Raw genomic sequence first — 16,708 nt, forward strand, 5'->3', positions numbered from 1 at the left:
ATTAACTGACACAAAGCATTGTAGGACAGACGCCATACTCATCTCCCACATTGATATTTATTACATTAATAACATTTCTAGCAAAAACAAGTTAACAAGTTCAATAACTGAATTCACATTGACAGGTTTCATTTTGATCCATTAGCCAATTGGGAAAAAAAGCCATATTGATCAAAGGGATTAAAAGTAAAGCACCTTTTTTCCTTGCTACATAAAATTATTAAATACAATGGCTCTAAAACTTGAAACAAATTAGATGCAAAATCCAATCGCAAGACTCTCAAGACATGGACTTGGGTCTTACATTTTAAAAAGTAGTCAATCTATACAGTTATTAAAAAAGCCATATGCTTTAATTATTTGGCTGGAAACTGAATACACCTGTGAGAATTATACTCCACGGTGAATACCTCTGTACTTGTAGTGAATCTTGTGCCACCGAGAACCTTAACCTAGTCTAAGACATTTTGAGAACTTATAACTATCACTTTTGGGGAACATTTTTTTGGTACTTCAGTCAAGTGCTGAGGGGATTTCTTCTAAAGTCTAGAGCTAGAATCTAAACTTCCAACACTCCCATCTGCAGGTAACACAATCATGAATATACTTTAAGTCCAGATACCTCCTAGATTGTTAACATTTCAGAGCTATACCGGATAAATGTCTGAAAATATAGAATTAGCTGAATTTATACTCCTGAAGTCACCTAAACTCATCTTGAGGTTTTATATTTACAGTGTTGTCCAGGAGAAATTAAAGAGTAACACTAATTATTCTCCAAGCTCTATTCCAGATGTCTGCTTATTAAGACTTATAGTTTATGCAGAGGTGAACCATTGTCCTCTTAAGATTACACTAAACTACTTCTTAAAGAGCTAATAGTAAAATACATCAACCCCAATCTTATGAAAGCAGCACATCCTCAGGAGTAACTAGTATATAAAAAGTATCAACATCAGTGGTTTGAATATAAAAATTTATTTTTTTAAGTCAAAGTATGCAACAAATAAAACCTACAGAAAACAGATTTTCCCATCACAATCTGTTGCTTTACCAAATAATATTTTGAAAACACATTCCTTCAGTCATTATAAAGTTCTTAAAATACAAAAGAAAGTAATTCTGTAAGAAAGTCTAGTAGACCAGATGCTGTTGTCAGGACTTTTATATGTGTGGTTATGCTTTTAGTACATCCCACGCCATCCACCTCCACTCATGCCACCTTGCCCGTAGTAACCACCACTGCCTCCACCACCACGGCCTCAGGAGAAAAGACATTAAGAACTGTTTAGTAGAGGATACAAATGCATAAGTTATTAAAAATATAAACAATACTGTAAGTCAACTATACTTCAATTTAAAAAAAAGGAACAATATATAAACTTTAAACTGCACCACATATGGGGACTCAAACTGAACCAGAGTAAAAGACACTCACCATAACCACCCAAGCCATCAGGAGTACCATATCCTCCACTGTAATTGTTCCCCATTCCCATTCTTCCAACAGATCCATAGCCTCCCTGATTATCTTAAAAAAAAAAAAAAAAAAGTTTGAGATTGACTTGCTAAGTGTCTAACTCGGCTTAATATTTAAAAAGCTTTACATACCCATTCCATCTCTGCCGTAGCCTCCCATTCCAGAACCTCCCATTCCAGAGCCGCCTCCAGGAGTTGAATTCAAGAAAAGTTCAATGTATCGATGTTCTTTTGAGTAACAGGGGAAAAAGGAATGTTGAATAAAATTTAAAAAAAGTGCAAAAAGGTTACTAGCTAACATTAATGTGAAAAAGAATGCTTGCAAATTCCTAGTGGAGTGACAGAATGAATTCCAGATACAACTAAAATCTAAGGTTCGTTTAAACTGTTCAAGCTTGAACTAGTTACAAGTGTTTTACGCTTCAGTTTCCCTATCTATAAAAGGGCTGACTCATTATTTTAGAACCTGCTGGTATACATCTTAAAAATAATTCCAGAACTTCTCTGGTGGTTGAGTGGTTAAGATCTGCCTGCCAATGCAGGGTACACAGTTTCAATCCCTGGTTTGGGAAGATTCCACATGCTGCAGAACTAAGCCCACGTGCCACAACTAAGCCTGCACTTGAGAGCTACAACTACTGAGGCCCAAGCACCCGAGAGCCTGTGCTCTACGAGAAGCCACCACAAGAAGCCCACACACTGCAACTAGACAGTAGCCCCTGCATGCCACAGCTAAGAAATGCCCTTGCACAGCAAGACCCAGTGTTCCCATAAATAAATAAAATTCCCCTTGATATATAAATATATATATATATTCCAGGCCCATTCATAGAATTGAATTAGCACCTTGAGGGTAGCATCGAGGGCCACTTATTTTTATTAAGTATCAAGTGATTGATGTGTGGTCAGATTTGGGAATCACTAGTGGAGATTAAATTTAATGGCTTAAAAACAGATTTGATGACATGGAGCAATAACTCACCCAAGTTATCAATGTATAGATTAAGAAACAGTATTAATTTCCAAATGGCATAAAACTTAGGCAAGTGCAACAAACATTTTTCCTGTTTAGTAACTTAAGCTCTAATAATCTGTGAAGTATAAAGAGCCTCAGTTAACTCTTCAATAGAAAGCCCCTTAGAAAGCCAAGTCTGAACTTATTAGCAGCCACATGATTTCAGGTCCCAGACGACTAAGCTCCTAGAACCTCTTACATTTGAGGAATCACAAATGAGAGGGTTATACCACTTACGCATGTTATTCTTATCTTTAGACATGGCAGCTACCGCATCTTCATGTGTCACAAACTCTACATCTGCTTCTCCTGTTGCTCTGCCATCAGCTCCAATATCAATATGCACTCGGATTGGATTTAGTGGTGAGAAGAACTAAAGAAAACACTTATTTTACTTTTTTATTTAGATTACAGAAAGACAGTTACCATGCAAACTGGTTTTAAGTCTATTAAAACAAATGCAAAGTGATCTTTAAAAATAACCCAGGTGATACTAAATTAAAAAGTATTTTAAGCTAGAGAAGAGTTTACACCCTAAGGAAAGAAGTCTCATTTTCCTGACTATACTCAGAAAAAGCAAGCTCCCTTGGCCCACTCCCAAGAAAGGCATTTCAAAATTGTTTGAAATAAGTGACCCGAGAGACTGACATGCAGAGAAATTGGGTGTTATGAATCAGAACAACAGAGTTTGATAAACCTACCAACTGAATATGCATAGGACCCAAAATATATCATTTAATTCTAACTGCAAGTTAATCCGATTTAAGTGACCCCCCCCCCCAAAGCACCTGAAAATTAGTCCAATTGGCTCCCAGTAAGATCAATGGCAAAATTGTTCTTTACGGGCTAGATGATAAATACCCTCAGCTTTGTAGGCCATGGGGCTCTCAACAAGTAATGAATGAGTGATTTGACTTGGCCCCAAGGGCTGAAATTTGCTTATTTTCTAACCAATTTGTAATGAAGCAGTTTCAAATCAGTAATAGCAGCTATCTACTACCATTATTTTCAGTTCCTCGTTTCTAGTCAGTCTGGGAAAGCCAAACCAAATCACTAACACTTACTGATTTGTTACATAGAATACTCAAATTAGACACTATGATTTATATAAAACCACTAATTACTAAAATTACTCACATTAGCAATGTCATTTTCAGTTGCACGAAAAGGCAGTCCTCTCATATGTACAAAATGACCACCGTGAAAACCCGAACTTGCATCACCAGCTCCACCATAACCATGTCCTCCCATACCTAGAAAATAAAATTTCCGAAGATTATTTCTTTCCTTTACACACCTTTTCCTATTTTCACACTTTTCATCGACACTCCAAGTAATCCTAACATTTAGGTTTTCTAAATTTCATAGGAAATTTTTCTGTAAGTATATTATCTATATAAAGCCCTATGTAGGAATACACTGAAATATGCCTGAGTTGATTTTTGTATACAAGTCACCTATACTAAGTGTATGTAAAGCAAATACTAAAATTCACCTAAAAATCACCGTCTTTAATATTTATTTTACCTCTTCCATCTCTCATTCTGTCATCAAAGCCATCATTTCCATAGCCGTAATTATTATAGCCACCATAGTCATCAAAACCTCCATAACCTGTGTAATTTAAGGAGAAATACATGAATAAGCTTTCAAGAGATAAATTTTATAATCTAGTTTATAAAAATGTATTTTCTGACAAGCACTCTGGTTAACTTACTGTTACAAGTTTCCAACCACTCCAACCAAGTTTGTAACACCCATTTTAGTGCATATTAAAAAACCAGTTAACACTTGTACAAAAAGCACACATTTACACATAAAAATTTTCATCCTGATGCCAAACAGAAAAGGTCAAAACGTGGCAATCTCTTAAAAATTTTTGTGTAGGTAAACTAGGTGCCAATACATGCATCAATCAAGTCCCATAGCTGCCCATGGGAACCTGCATTTGTATGAACAGATTTATTAAACCTAGTAGGTACTGAAATTACTGCCATTTCTGTATTTCTTGACAAAGTGTCAGGAACATTAAGAAAATGACAACAGAACCTTTGTTCATTAGATACACATACCACCATCATATCCATCACCTCCTCGTCGCATTCTGTCATACATACTTCCACGCCCAGCTCCATAATAACCCCCTCTTCCTCCTATTGGTCTATCATATGGTCCTGGTCGCTGGCCCAGCAATCTTCTTGGTGGATCATAAAATCCTTTGATTTCACTCCTGCTACTTCTGAAGATTTCAATATACCTATTTGAAAATGGTTTAAGGTACAGGTTTCAGCATAAACGTATTAGAGTAAATAAAATACCGGGCAAAATGCAGTAAGTTTTTCTACATCTAGATATAACCCAATTAAAATTGCCTAAATACACCAAAAGTTAACATTCTTTTACACCTACAAACTTAAATAATATTTAAGTTTTAAAGACAAATTAAGTCATTTGAAAACAATTCACAAAATACAATTTTAAGTTTGTTTTGTTTAGTATATAATAGATGTTTAGAGAAAATAGTTGATTATACAAAAACATTTATCAACATCATCCTACAGAAAAATGGAAACAATCTAATTTTAATTTAAGCAAACTATTAGCATTAATTCCCCACCCAAATCTGTAGTTTCCAAGTTAAATTTAGATAATTATCAATTCTTTTAAACTACCCCAGAAAAATGTTACTGTTACCCCCCCATTAAGCAATAGTGACCCACAACCCCCAAAAATAAAAATTTAACACCATCCCAAACTCTCCATCCCCACCTGTGCCCTATTCTTTCCTTGTGTTTCCCCAGAGCATTTTCTGCTATCTCCTTTGAAGCAAACTGCACGAAGGCCTCCCCTGTGCTTCTCCCCTGGTAGTCCATCGTCAATGTTATCCCATTTGGCACGATTTCCAACCCTTTAACCCAAGGACAAATAACCCCATCAAGGGGAACAGTGTTAAAGGCTGAAACATTCCCATCTGAATCAAATATTTAAAACAAGTCTAAACAAAACAAAACAAAAAAAAGCTTAGTTTCCCCATCACCCCATAATACAAAGGAAGATCTTTTCAAATATTACTGGATTATATAATTTTTTTTTGCGACCAATGTCTTTTAAAATTACACACACACTCACAAAAGGCCACCTAATATTACATGGAAAAAAAAATCAAATTTAACTATGCTCCATATGCTAATTCATGATTCATTTCATCATACATAATTACTCTCAATTATGTTCATTGCATTAGTTAGGTTTTACATATTTTTACACATTCTGTATTGAATATTAACTGGAGCACATAACTTAATACATTAATCCAGATACACTCAAATCAAAAAGTCCCCCAAACAAATGGGTTTTACACATTAAAAACTGAGTAATAGAAATATAAAATTAAAATACTACTAAACTTTGACTAATACTAGAGGTACCTTGAAAGAACTGAACTATTTCCTCTTTGCTGCAACCAAATGGCAGTCCACGAAGTCGTACTGTCCCATCACTAGCGTCATTTGGACCATTATGTTTCATAACCCAATCCATCTCAATACCGTTTGATTTAAATGCTATAAAAAATAAACAAGCACACAAAGCAGTCAATCAAAATACACTCTTGCCAGAGGTACTGAAGAACCAACTCTCAGTGGTGCACAACAGTAAATGCAACATGTGGTTATACAACGGTACAACACCTTCTATTTCAGGGCAGACAAAAAGACTGGCTAAAGGCAGTGAAACCTAACCCTTCCCCCAATCCTGCATTTCTAAGTATTAAAATGTTATAAGAAAACTTCATAATTCTACCATCAATCTCCAAACTCTTTTTGACCCTGTCCATCTTAATTAATGTCAACTCTAGTCTTTTCCTCATGTTTCAAATGTTCCTTCACATTTTCCAAGTTTTATTATTCACTTGAAGTAGCTATGCAAATTCTTCAAAAAAACTCACTCAGTATACAGTACCACCATCCATTCACAGTAAGAGCCTAAGTCAGAAGTACAATGAGTACTCCTTTTGATGTTGGAAAAATGGTACTGAAGTCTAACCTTAATAGATGCACTGTAATTCTGAACATACCAAATTGTTTTCAAAGGGGGGAAAAAGCCCTGTTTAACTATAAAACTGATTTAAACACTCCCCAAAAGCAAGTTTTAAAATTACCGACTTAATTAGGGCGAGTTTTAAAACTAAGATAAAAAGGCACCCAAAAACAGCTTTTTAAAGCCACCTGTTTGGCAATTATTGAAGATAGTATATTAAAAACCAGTTCACTCACTACTTTTAAATGGAGTTTTCTTGGAGAAAAAAAAAATGCAATCACATTCAAAAAGTTATTAAAAAGGGTACAAGAAGCCGTCCTTCCCCCCTCAAAAGAACTCATCCACCAAATTCCCATCCTGAGACAATCACCCTTTCTTTTAACAATTCCCAAACATTTTCAAGAGGTTAATGCAGAAGTCCTTCAGCTGCAGAAACTTACCAGATCTTATAAATTTCACTATGCAGCTGTAGGAATCCTACTCACCTGAATATTTCAAACCTTTCCCTCACCACCTCCTCCCCTGTAAACAAAACAATTTGTTCACTTGATTCCTTTAAGCTTAAGGATATTTCACATAAGCAGTATTCACTAATACTTAATTCCACATGATCTAATTATTAGCCCAACTGTTTGGGGTAGCATCTGCAAAGAGGAAAAACTTGCCCCTAGAACCCATGCATTTAAAATAAGCTATGTAGAAATTACCCAAATGTGGCTATTCAGCAAGTTCCTGTATATGAATCACCTTTGTACTTGTTTGCTTTGTGCGTGTGTGCTTAGTCCGACTCTGCCTTTTTTAAATGCTATTCTAAGTGCCACTCTAGACACAGATGTTCAAGATTTTTATCTGACATTACAACTAACTCTTATGGAGGCAAATAACTGGGAAGAACCTTTAAGACAAAAGAAACTCTTGGCTTGAATCCCTAATCTATCACTCACTGCTACTTAATTTATTAAGCAAACTACTTAACCTCTGCTTTCAACTGTAAAATGTAGCAGTGGTACTTATACCTCACTGGACTAGGAAGAATCCATGCTTAGTCTGCAACAAGGTAATCATTCAATGGTGGCCACTGTTACTGGATTCTAAGGGGCCGTGTAAAACTAATGAAATAAGTTACAAACAAAATAACTGAACCTTAAAGGATACGAACCTATCCTGAATTGTGAAAGGAAATAAGGACTGTTACAAGTTTTTTTCAAAGTCAACAGAGGCTTAAATTTTCAGGCATCCTTAGAAAGTGTCTAAAGCAGAGAAAGGGGAAAAAAAGGAGTGTCTCTGGGAAGGTTTACTTGGATACATAATCAGCTAGACAATTTAAAAAATAGTTCTGAGAGTCGCCCTGAAAGTAGGCTTTTGGAAAAGGAGACATTTTGGAGATCTTGATCGTTTTCTTAAGGGGAGAGAGAAAAGGGGGGGTGGCCCAGCAAGTCAAGACATAACCATTTTCTACAAAGGGGAACTTAACAACAGAAGTGGAAAAAATGGAAAAGATCTAAGCCTCCATTTGTTAACCTCCCAATGAAAAACCTAAGACCTTTGCAAAGTCAATCTAATTTGTTGTGAAAAGACCTTAGAAGTGGTGGCTTTATAACATTTAGAACATTTTTTTTTCCAATGTAAAGGTACTGTTTCATGAACAAATATCTCCCCTCCCAAAGAGGGAAACTGACTTATCTTTACTATAAATCTTATTAGCACTTTTCAAGAAACACTAGCAAGAAAACTAGTTTTGATTTTTGGATCAGCCTGTACCAATGAGACCTATATAAAACAAATAGTCTATTAAAAAAAAAAAACACCAAACTGTTAACACAATTTAAATCGGGACAAGTTATACAGATTCAGAAGACGAACTATCTTACAAGCCAACTCTCCATCCCAGGCGTATGAAGAGTACCCAACAAAGCCTCACGATTATCTCCTCAGAAGTTTTGAACCTAGAATTCTATTTAGAAAACAAAACCATGACGGATTCTAAACTCATTAAAAGAGAGTATTTGTTCCAAAACGTTAATAAAGCTGTCTCAGAAACTACCTAAATAAGCATTTACTAATTATTCAGGATAATCCATCTCAACTTTTTGCAATAGTATCTAATAGCTAATGTCCAGGGGCTAATTTTTTTTAAGAATTCCTAACGTTAGAACCAATTAAAATACCGGCAGATGGAATACTAGGATAATCTTGGTCAGTTCTATATGAGATTTAAAATATAATTTCCTAAACATTATGCTACATGAAGGATGCCAGTCACAGAAGACCACATATTGTATGATTTTAAGTGGGTGAAACTTATGGTATGTGAACTGTATCCCAAAGCTGTTAAGAAAAAGCAACTAACAAAGGCAAGAGACAACATTCCTTTATAACACAGAGGTAAATACCATCTTCATAAATATAATATGCAAAGTAAGGATTTGATGCAGTAGTAACTTTCTAAACGGTGGCCCAACTGCCGCTAAAAAAACGATAAGGAACTTCAAAATCCGGTCAAGAAACTATAAAATACTTAACACGGAAATTTTACATCATTCCGCTTTCATTGTGCTTGCTCCTTAATTTTAAAAACAAATGAGAGACATCACTACTACCTAAAGGAAGCGAAGCCTCTAAAATGATGGGGTCTTTTTCTAGAACAATGTTACCAGCCACTGCAGTTCAGTCACTTGTTTACCAAAATAAGAACACCAGAAGAACAGTTATTAAAAATATTAAGGCAATTAGGTGGATTTCCAGATTACCATGCAGATGAAAAAGTAAGAAAAAGTTTCTAGGGTAATTCAATCAGGGAAGCTGTTACATCACATACTATTGATAATTTATAGGAAACTGGGCTGTCTTTTCAAAGTCCACGAGAATCACAGAAAATCTTCAGCAACAGGAACTGCAGTTTTTTTAAAGCTGTAAAAATAGCCATGCCTATACCTTTTGTACGGCTTCAGTGAAAATTACAGACACAATTCTCCAATGTTCTAAGGACTAAAACCATCTCAACATCTCATGACTGAACTTGCTGTTTGTCTTTCTGTTGAGCAGGCTTATTTTCTTGGTCAAAATGTTACTACAGTCCTACATCAAATAGAAAACAGGCTTAGCTACCAAAAGAAAATAAACCCTAACTGTGTTTTTAAGTATTTTGTTTCCATGGCCTCACAATCTTTGCACAAAATACAACCCTTGGCGACTTAATACTTCCTATACACACAGTTTTGCCATCACTGGTGGTGTTTTAACTGTTTCCCCCAAATAAAACTCCTACTTAACTCTAACCCAGTATTTGCCAAACCATTACACCATCCCACCCCCGCTCAAAGGTTCAGAAAGCCTATTTTCATAGTTCATCTATTTGAAATAAGCCCGTATCAAATTCCTATTTGATAAATCACTCGCTTTTCTGCTTACAAAACAATTACCCACAGTCTTTCAGTAAGTTTAAGATAAGCATGGGCGCGGGGGAAAAAAAACCCTTTGGAAAATGAGTACGTACTCTTTTCGAAGTTCCAAATGTGGAATATAAGGGCCGGCTAAGCGTCCTTTATTCCGCCCCGGAGACTTTTCGTTTATCTAGCTGCCCTAGAGACCGAAGAGCTAGGGAGAGTACGCCACTTCCTAGCCCGGCAGCCAAGCCTGGCTTAAAAACCTTCGCCACCGGGAGGCGGAATTACAAAGGAGGCCGTCTGCCTCCTTTGTCCTGGATTTAGGAGTTGAGCGCCTTCGTCGCCATTGGCTTTCCTCCCCCAGCTCCAGCCTCTCTCATCTTGGGAATCTGCGTCAGAAGTCACTCGCAGTCCCGCCGGCCCAGGTAGCCCAGCCGAGACTGCGGAGGGAGGGAGGCCTCGGTGGGAGGCCAGGCCCATCCGGCGCCATTTCCATCGGGAGCGCGCCCGACGGCCCAGATCCTCCCCACACCCAAGTGCCCAGCCTTTCCCTGCTCACTTCCTTCCCACCCTCATCCCTTCCGCGAAGCTTTAACCACCCCCCGGCCTCCTAAATCAGTTTTCGGAAGCTGAGCAGCAAAAAGCAGAAAGAGAAGGGCGGGAAGCCGAGGGCGCCGTGCTGCCGTACCCAAAATGGCGGAGGCCAAACCAGCAGGGAATGGAGGAGAAATGCTGGATGACCCCCACTTCGGGGCTCGGCTTCATCCACTGAATTCCACCTGAGTTAATCCTCCTTCCGACAGGCCGCCTTCCTGGAAGTGGGAGATCGCCTGGGAGGCGCAGCCTGGCCGCCTCCAAGTGGCGACCTCTACATTTCCCCTACTCCGCCGCCCCACCCCCTCCCAGTCGCTCTTCCGTCCTTCTCCCGACTCCGCTCTCGAAACTACCAGCCCAACCTACCCCCTTTTACTTCAGATACCCTGTCGGGAGACAGTAGCGCCAACTCCGGTGCTCGCGGGGCCCGGTCGTGAGGAAGTAGAACTCGCCCGCCTCGAGTAGAGCTCCCACAACGGTTCTTCCAACCGTCTCCAGCGGTGGCAACCGCTAAGGGAGCTGCGCAGCAGAGCTACTGGCTTGGGGGGATGGGAGAGAGCGAGCGAGGAGAAGTGGGTGGAGCGAGAGCAAGGGAGACCGGCCGGCCCCGCTCTCGCGAGACAAAAGAGTTGCTCTCGCGAGACAGGAGAGTCGGTCTCGCCTTGGCGCCGGGGGCAAGAAGTGCGCTTGCGCGTTGGTCGGATGACTAGTTGGGCGAGAGGTGGAGAGAAGATGGGGTTAGTCAAATTAGAGAAAGAGGCCGCGAACTCCACCTTTCCTGCTTACTATATAGCCATCAAATTCTCAGAGCAAACCCTTCTGCTCTCTCGAGGAGGATGTGAAGTGGCAGTAGTAGTCCTATCCGTGCGTATCGTAGGAACCCGTGGTGTCCGGGTGTGGAAAAGTTCTCTCATGCACTGCCGCATCACGAACAAGTTCCTGATGCGGCAAGGCATCAGAGAACAAGTTCTGTAGGGGCCCCGCCTTTACCCCCGCGTCACCTGCGTGGAAGGGGTCCCACGTGGTTCGGCTGCCAAAAGGGGGGCGGGCTTTTCTTGTCCACCATGTTTGCTTCATGCAGTAAAAAAAGTAGGGCTTCTCCGCTGGAAAGATACGAAAGTGACCACCAGGCCCTGATTTGGGCTGGGCCTCTTCCCCTGGCCTTGGCGCTGACGGCGCAGCCGCCCTAAAGTGTGCCTCTTTAGGGGCGGGGTGTGTTAGTTATTGAAGTTTCCCTGCAAATCTCTCCTCGCTTCCTCCTCTCCTTTGCATTTTCTCTTGGTTTTAATCTCTCCCACTTTGTAATTTCAGTTACCCATCTACCGCTTGCGTCGCCCAACTTGGAGTTGTTTTCTAAATAGTGCTTTGCATTCTTGAAAAATGCCTGTACAAGTGACACCTAGTAAATAATTTTTGGTTGTGCTGGGTCTCACCACTAAGGTTCCTAGTGACGGCTTTTTTGGGGGGAAAAAAAAAGCCGAATTTCTGTAAGAAGAGTGGAGGGCAGTCCTAGTACCGAGATCAGCGCAAGTTAAAGAGCAAACGAAAGAACGAGATCAGTGAAAGTTAACTTGAAAACAAGGAAACGTATATCATATGCGAGGGGAAGACGGAAATCACTGTGAGTACGCAGATGTTCCTGTAGGTTGGAAATGTGGACAAAACTAGGTTTTAGGCCTTAAACATCCAGTCAGAAACTTTGTACAGACACTGGGAAGCCCGTCGAGGGTGCGGTGATGGGGCGCAAGAAGTATTAGCAGAGAAGCTAGAATAATTTTTCCGCCCTGAGGTATGCAGTCTGCAGTGTGGAGAAAGAAGGCCAGTTACCGTCAGACAATGGAAACTTCCATTTCGTGGCTATAATACATCCGCAGACCTGCTTAAGACAAGTGTCGAGGAGTAAGAATTGGCTAAGTCATAATGTCCTACTGCCTTTTGTGAGCCCATTCCCTCAAAATAACCCTCAGAGAAATCGAGAAGGGAAAATGTGGCCTTCATTACAAGAGATAGAAAAGCAAAACGGATAATGTAATAACGATAGCTCACGAATATTGAGAGCTTGCTCGAGCTAGGTGCTGTGCCTAATTCACTGACTCTTTATAACCCTAAAAATAATATCCCCATTTTACAGATGATATGCCTAAGTTCTAGAGATATTTAAAAAGATACCCAAAATTACACACCTAGTGACAGAAGCTAGGATTGACACCCAAATGGTTTTACCCCAGGGACTAGGGTCTTAAAAGCACTATGGACCTACCTGGGGATGTATTAAGGGAACAAAATAGATTTAGGCAAGTTGAAGTTAGTTCCCCTAAATAACGCTGCAGTTACCATCTCTGGAGACCTGCAGTTAACCGTTTATTGGCTGGAGACTTGAACTGGCCTGAAACTTGGTATCACTGACAGGGGGGTGGGGGAGGTTTCTTTTCTCTTTTTTCCTAATGATTGCTGTGTTAGTAAAGACTCCAAGGCCCTACTTAAGATGGAGTTCTTCCCTGGATTCAAATTACATCATTATCCTTTCTGACTTTCAACCTGATTTGGTAAATGGAATTCTGTAATCCCTTTTACCCCTTGCCTGAATTCAATTTGTTTACCGCCTGACTGAGTTTGGCATTCTCTCCACATATTTTTTATGGCTATGGGTCAAAATCCTAAAATCGTTATATTGACTTTTCATCACCAAACTGCAATGTTTTCATTGGGGTTTTTTTTGGCCACAATTTGTTTGCATTGGGCACTCTCCTGTTTGCCAACGTGAATGCTTAGGAAGGACTTGAAATTAGCAGATACATTCCTTTTGCCTTTTTATTATTATAGCAAGTAGGACGTTTTGAGTTTTTTAAAAAATACATTATATAGGGATAAACAATTTTTATTTGGCTTCCTATTTTGTGCATTCTCAGTTGCTCATTCATGTCCAGCTCTTTGGGACTCCATGGACTGTAGCCTGCCAGGCTTCTCTGTCCATGGAATTTTCCAGGCAAGAAGACTGGAGTGGATTGCTATTTCCTACTGCGGAGGATTTTCCTGATCCAGAGATCGAACCTGAGTTCTTGCATCTTCTGCAATGGCAGGTGGATTCTTTAACACAACGCTTTTCTCAAAAGAAAAAGTGTCTATCAACTATTCCCATCTGCAAGTTGAGTCCTTTAAGGCTTGGTGAAATTGGCTTACGACTGCTTCAGTGGTCCCTACAGAATTGTTTCCAGATCAGTCTCTGTGGAATTGTTTCCATAGAGATGGTTAGAACTAAGAACTCCCAGCTGCACTGGGGTGTCTTTGTTTTTTGTTTTTTTCCTCTTTGTCTTCCTTTCCATCATTTCAGTGCTTTCCTATTATATAGAAATCAGACGGACCCTAGAGAGGATCTTGTTAAGAGGCCAAAATGAGAGAAAAGATGAAAAAGGAGAAGGAAATAGAAGTACCCACAGCTCCCAGAGGAAAACTAGACACAGACTTGTGATCATGACTACACCACCAGGAAGAGAACAGGAAAATTCCATACAGAGCTTGAAAAAAGAAGAAAGAAATTGAAGAGATTGCACTCCTCTGGGGGAGGGAAGGCACATTAACTAAAAGTTGGCTAAAATAGTTGTTCACATACCCCTACCGCGTTCTGAAATAACTTAAAAACAGGATTATAATCTTTGTCTATAGGAAAAACAAATAAACTAAAAACAACAAACCCACAAATAAGTTTCTAGGAGTGTTTCTAAATGCTTCCTGAGCACTAAATCTGTTGTACTAAGGTTTTGTGAAATGCTTGTTCTTTGATTTATATCATATATTAATATATCTGTTGTCTTTAGAAAGCAGTGATCTTCTCCATAATAATTCAAAATTATTTCTCAAGACAAAGCTTAATTACACAGTTTACATTCTTGATTGTTTGTTTCTTCAAATCACCTTAGTGTTTATTCTGGGATTGGGGAAACCAAAAAGTCTCATCCAATTTGAATAATCATACACTAAGGAAACAAATTGTGACTTAAAAGGAAGAAAGCGTCTAGCACGCTTTCTCTGCTTTTCGAAAATAATTAAAAATGCTGAACATTATTTCTGTTCCAGTGGATTGCTGGGAAGAACAGGGAAAACAGCCACAAAAAATAGCTACTTAAGGAATTTAAATTATTATACTGCTTTTAATATTCCATAAGCATATTGATAACTTAGAGAACACAGTACAGATATCAGACCATTCCGTCCCTTTCCCCACACATGATTTTAAACTTCTGAGTTGTAGTTAAAAATACATGTTTTCATTATGTACATGTCAATACATATGCCTGTTAGTGTACAAATAACAGTGGTTATATTGGGGGTGAAGGCGTTTTAACTAATTTTCACCACAGTCTAGCAAAGTTATTATTTGTTGAATCAATAAATATAGAAGAATCAGAAGATAAAGAAATGCTCCAAACTTTACAAAGAAAATCAATGACAAAATTAGAATTGTCTTCATAACCAAGGAGTCAGATCAGCCTAGATTCTAACCCTAAGATTTCACACTTACCTACAGCTGTTTGATTCTGAGGCAATTAACTTGCCTGAAACTCAGTTTTTGTTGCTGTCTGTGGCCACGTCAAGGTATGACCTGCGGAATTGCAGTTTCTTGACCAGGGATTGAACCCATCCATAAGAAGGAAATGGCAACCTACTCCAGTATTCTTGCCTGGAGAATCCCATGAACAGAGGAGCCTGGTCGGCTACTGTTGATGGGGTCACAAAGAGTCGGACAGGATTGAGTGATTAAACAACAACAAAAAAAAATGCACCCTACATTGGGAGTTTGGAGTCTTAACCACTGGACTGCCAAGAAAGTCCCCTGAATCTTAGTTTCTTAGTGTCTAAAATGAGTTGTTATACAGAGTAGAGATTAGTAGTTGAAATAATTCCAGTCCTGTCCTGTTTCTTGTCTGTTTGTTATTAATGTGGTCCTTCCTGTAAAACTCATTTCACTAGTGAATTTAGTAGAAAAATTTTGGAAAGTACAATGTCCTAAGCACTGTGTTGCGTAGGAGGGAGAGGCAAAAATTATTCTAGGGAAATCGGTAAAATCAGATGAATACCAAGAATCATCTGTGGACAGAATGAGTGATATTTCACATGTAAATGGGCTCCCCTGGTGGCTCAGCTGGTAAAGAATCCACCTGCAGTGTGGGAGACCTGGATGCAATTCCTGGGTTGGGAAAATCCCCTGGAGAAGGGAAAGGCTACCCACTCCAGTATTCTGGCCCAGAGAATTCCATGGACTATATAGTTCATGGGGTCGCAAAGAGTTGGACATGACTGAGTGACTTTCACTCACTCACATGTAAATATTGCTGTTTTCCAACATAGGCAGATGTGATTGCTATTAATAAAGTAGAAATTGATTTGAGGGCATTAGTAAAATCCTAGCATTTCAGTATATGTTTCAGTCTACAAAAAATGGCTGACTCTGTGCTTCTAATGCAGGGGGTCCAGGTTCAATCCCCGGTCAGGGTACTAGATCCCACATGCTGCTACTAAGAGTTCACATGCTGTAACTAAAGATCCTGCATGCTGCAACTAAAAAGGAAAAAGGCCCTGCATGCCCAACTAAGACCTGGTGCAGCCTAATTAATTAATTTAAAGAAGATAGTATGGAGAGTTCCTGTGCATCCCTCACTCAGTTACCTCTATTATTAACGTCTTGCATTTACTATGATGTGTTTGTTACAACTACTGAACCTACATTGGTTCATTATTATTAACTACACACTTTATCTGAGGTTCACCAGTTTTTCCCTAACATCCTTCTGTTCCAGGATCCCATCCTGGATACTACGTTAATTAGTCATCGTTCTCCTTATCATTCTCTGTTCCTTTGAGGAATACTCTTCAGTTGGGATATCTTTAATGTTTTTGCCATGATGAAATAGGAATAATGGGTTCTCAGGAGGAAGACCGCTGAAGTAAAGTACCATTTTCATCACATCATATCCAAGGTAGATGCTATCAACCTGACTTATCACTGATGGTGTTACCTTAATCAAAACTGCCTGAGGCAGTAGTTGCCAGATTTCTCCATGGTGAAGTTACTTTTTATTCTCTTATGCTCTACTCTTTTGGAAAAAAGTCACTGAATGCAGCTCACACTCAAGGGGTATTTAAGCTCCATCTCCTGGAAGGGCGAGTAGCTAGGTAAATTATTTGAAATTATTCTAGG

At 39.2% G+C, this 16,708-nt stretch overlaps 3 protein-coding genes across 35 annotated transcripts in view; 2 read left to right on the top strand and 1 right to left on the bottom strand.

Annotated features, from left to right (window-relative positions):
• RUFY2 (RUN and FYVE domain containing 2) overlaps positions 1–16,708 on the top strand; it is a 69,119-nt gene that overhangs the window by 46,450 nt on the left and 5,961 nt on the right. Inside the window, exon 20 of one of the 3 annotated variants that reach the window (XR_014076478.1) lies at positions 2,753–2,973. The exons of the other annotated variants lie outside the window; for them this stretch is intronic. The gene's annotated coding sequence lies outside the window, so the exon portion shown is untranslated. Of the gene's footprint in view, positions 1–2,752; positions 2,974–16,708 lie in introns of those variants that run through there. 3 annotated transcript variants of the gene reach the window in all.
• On the bottom strand, positions 39–11,040 carry HNRNPH3 (heterogeneous nuclear ribonucleoprotein H3). 31 transcript variants are annotated; one of them, XM_081568855.1, is made up of 11 exons: positions 10,898–11,040; positions 10,607–10,730; positions 5,923–6,057; positions 5,264–5,402; positions 4,612–4,751; positions 4,022–4,108; positions 3,632–3,747; positions 2,732–2,867; positions 1,612–1,707; positions 1,439–1,531; positions 39–1,261 (listed from the first exon to the last, which is right to left on the bottom strand). In XM_081568855.1, exons 3-11 carry the CDS (start codon positions 6,032–6,034, stop codon positions 1,185–1,187), a joined length of 996 nt encoding a protein of 331 aa, XP_081424981.1. In that variant the 5' UTR covers positions 6,035–6,057; positions 10,607–10,730; positions 10,898–11,040; the 3' UTR covers positions 39–1,184. The 31 variants fall into 31 exon arrangements, with proteins under 31 accessions (XP_081424981.1, XP_081424969.1, XP_081424980.1 ...); XM_081568843.1 differs by having other exon boundaries at positions 4,567–4,751; XM_081568854.1 differs by having other exon boundaries at positions 10,879–11,040.
• PBLD (phenazine biosynthesis like protein domain containing) overlaps positions 11,202–16,708 on the top strand; it is a 35,219-nt gene continuing 29,712 nt past the window's right edge. The window contains exon 1 of the mRNA XM_081568873.1: positions 11,202–11,376. The gene's annotated coding sequence lies outside the window, so the exon portion shown is untranslated. The remainder of the gene's footprint in view (positions 11,377–16,708) is intronic.

The sequence above is a fragment of the Giraffa tippelskirchi genome, chromosome 2, assembly GCF_054371585.1.
Source record: "Giraffa tippelskirchi isolate mGirTip1 chromosome 2, T2T-mGirTip1v1.2.pri, whole genome shotgun sequence".
Lineage (NCBI taxonomy): Eukaryota > Metazoa > Chordata > Mammalia > Artiodactyla > Giraffidae > Giraffa > Giraffa tippelskirchi.

What these genes read in the sequence shown, in the direction of transcription:
- HNRNPH3 (XM_081568839.1), bottom strand. Translation starts at nt 6,034, where the DNA reads ATGGATTGGGTTATGAAACATAATGGTCCAAATGACGCTAGTGATGGG. An exon ending in TAAAATAAATATTAAAGACG is followed by an intron (nt 3,748 to 4,000) that starts GTGATTTTTAGG and finishes TTTATTTTCTAG; the next exon opens with GTATGGGAGGACATGGTTAT. An exon ending in CTACGGCAGAGATGGAATGG is followed by an intron (nt 1,532 to 1,611) that starts GTATGTAAAGCT and finishes TTTTTTTTTAAG; the next exon opens with ATAATCAGGGAGGCTATGGA.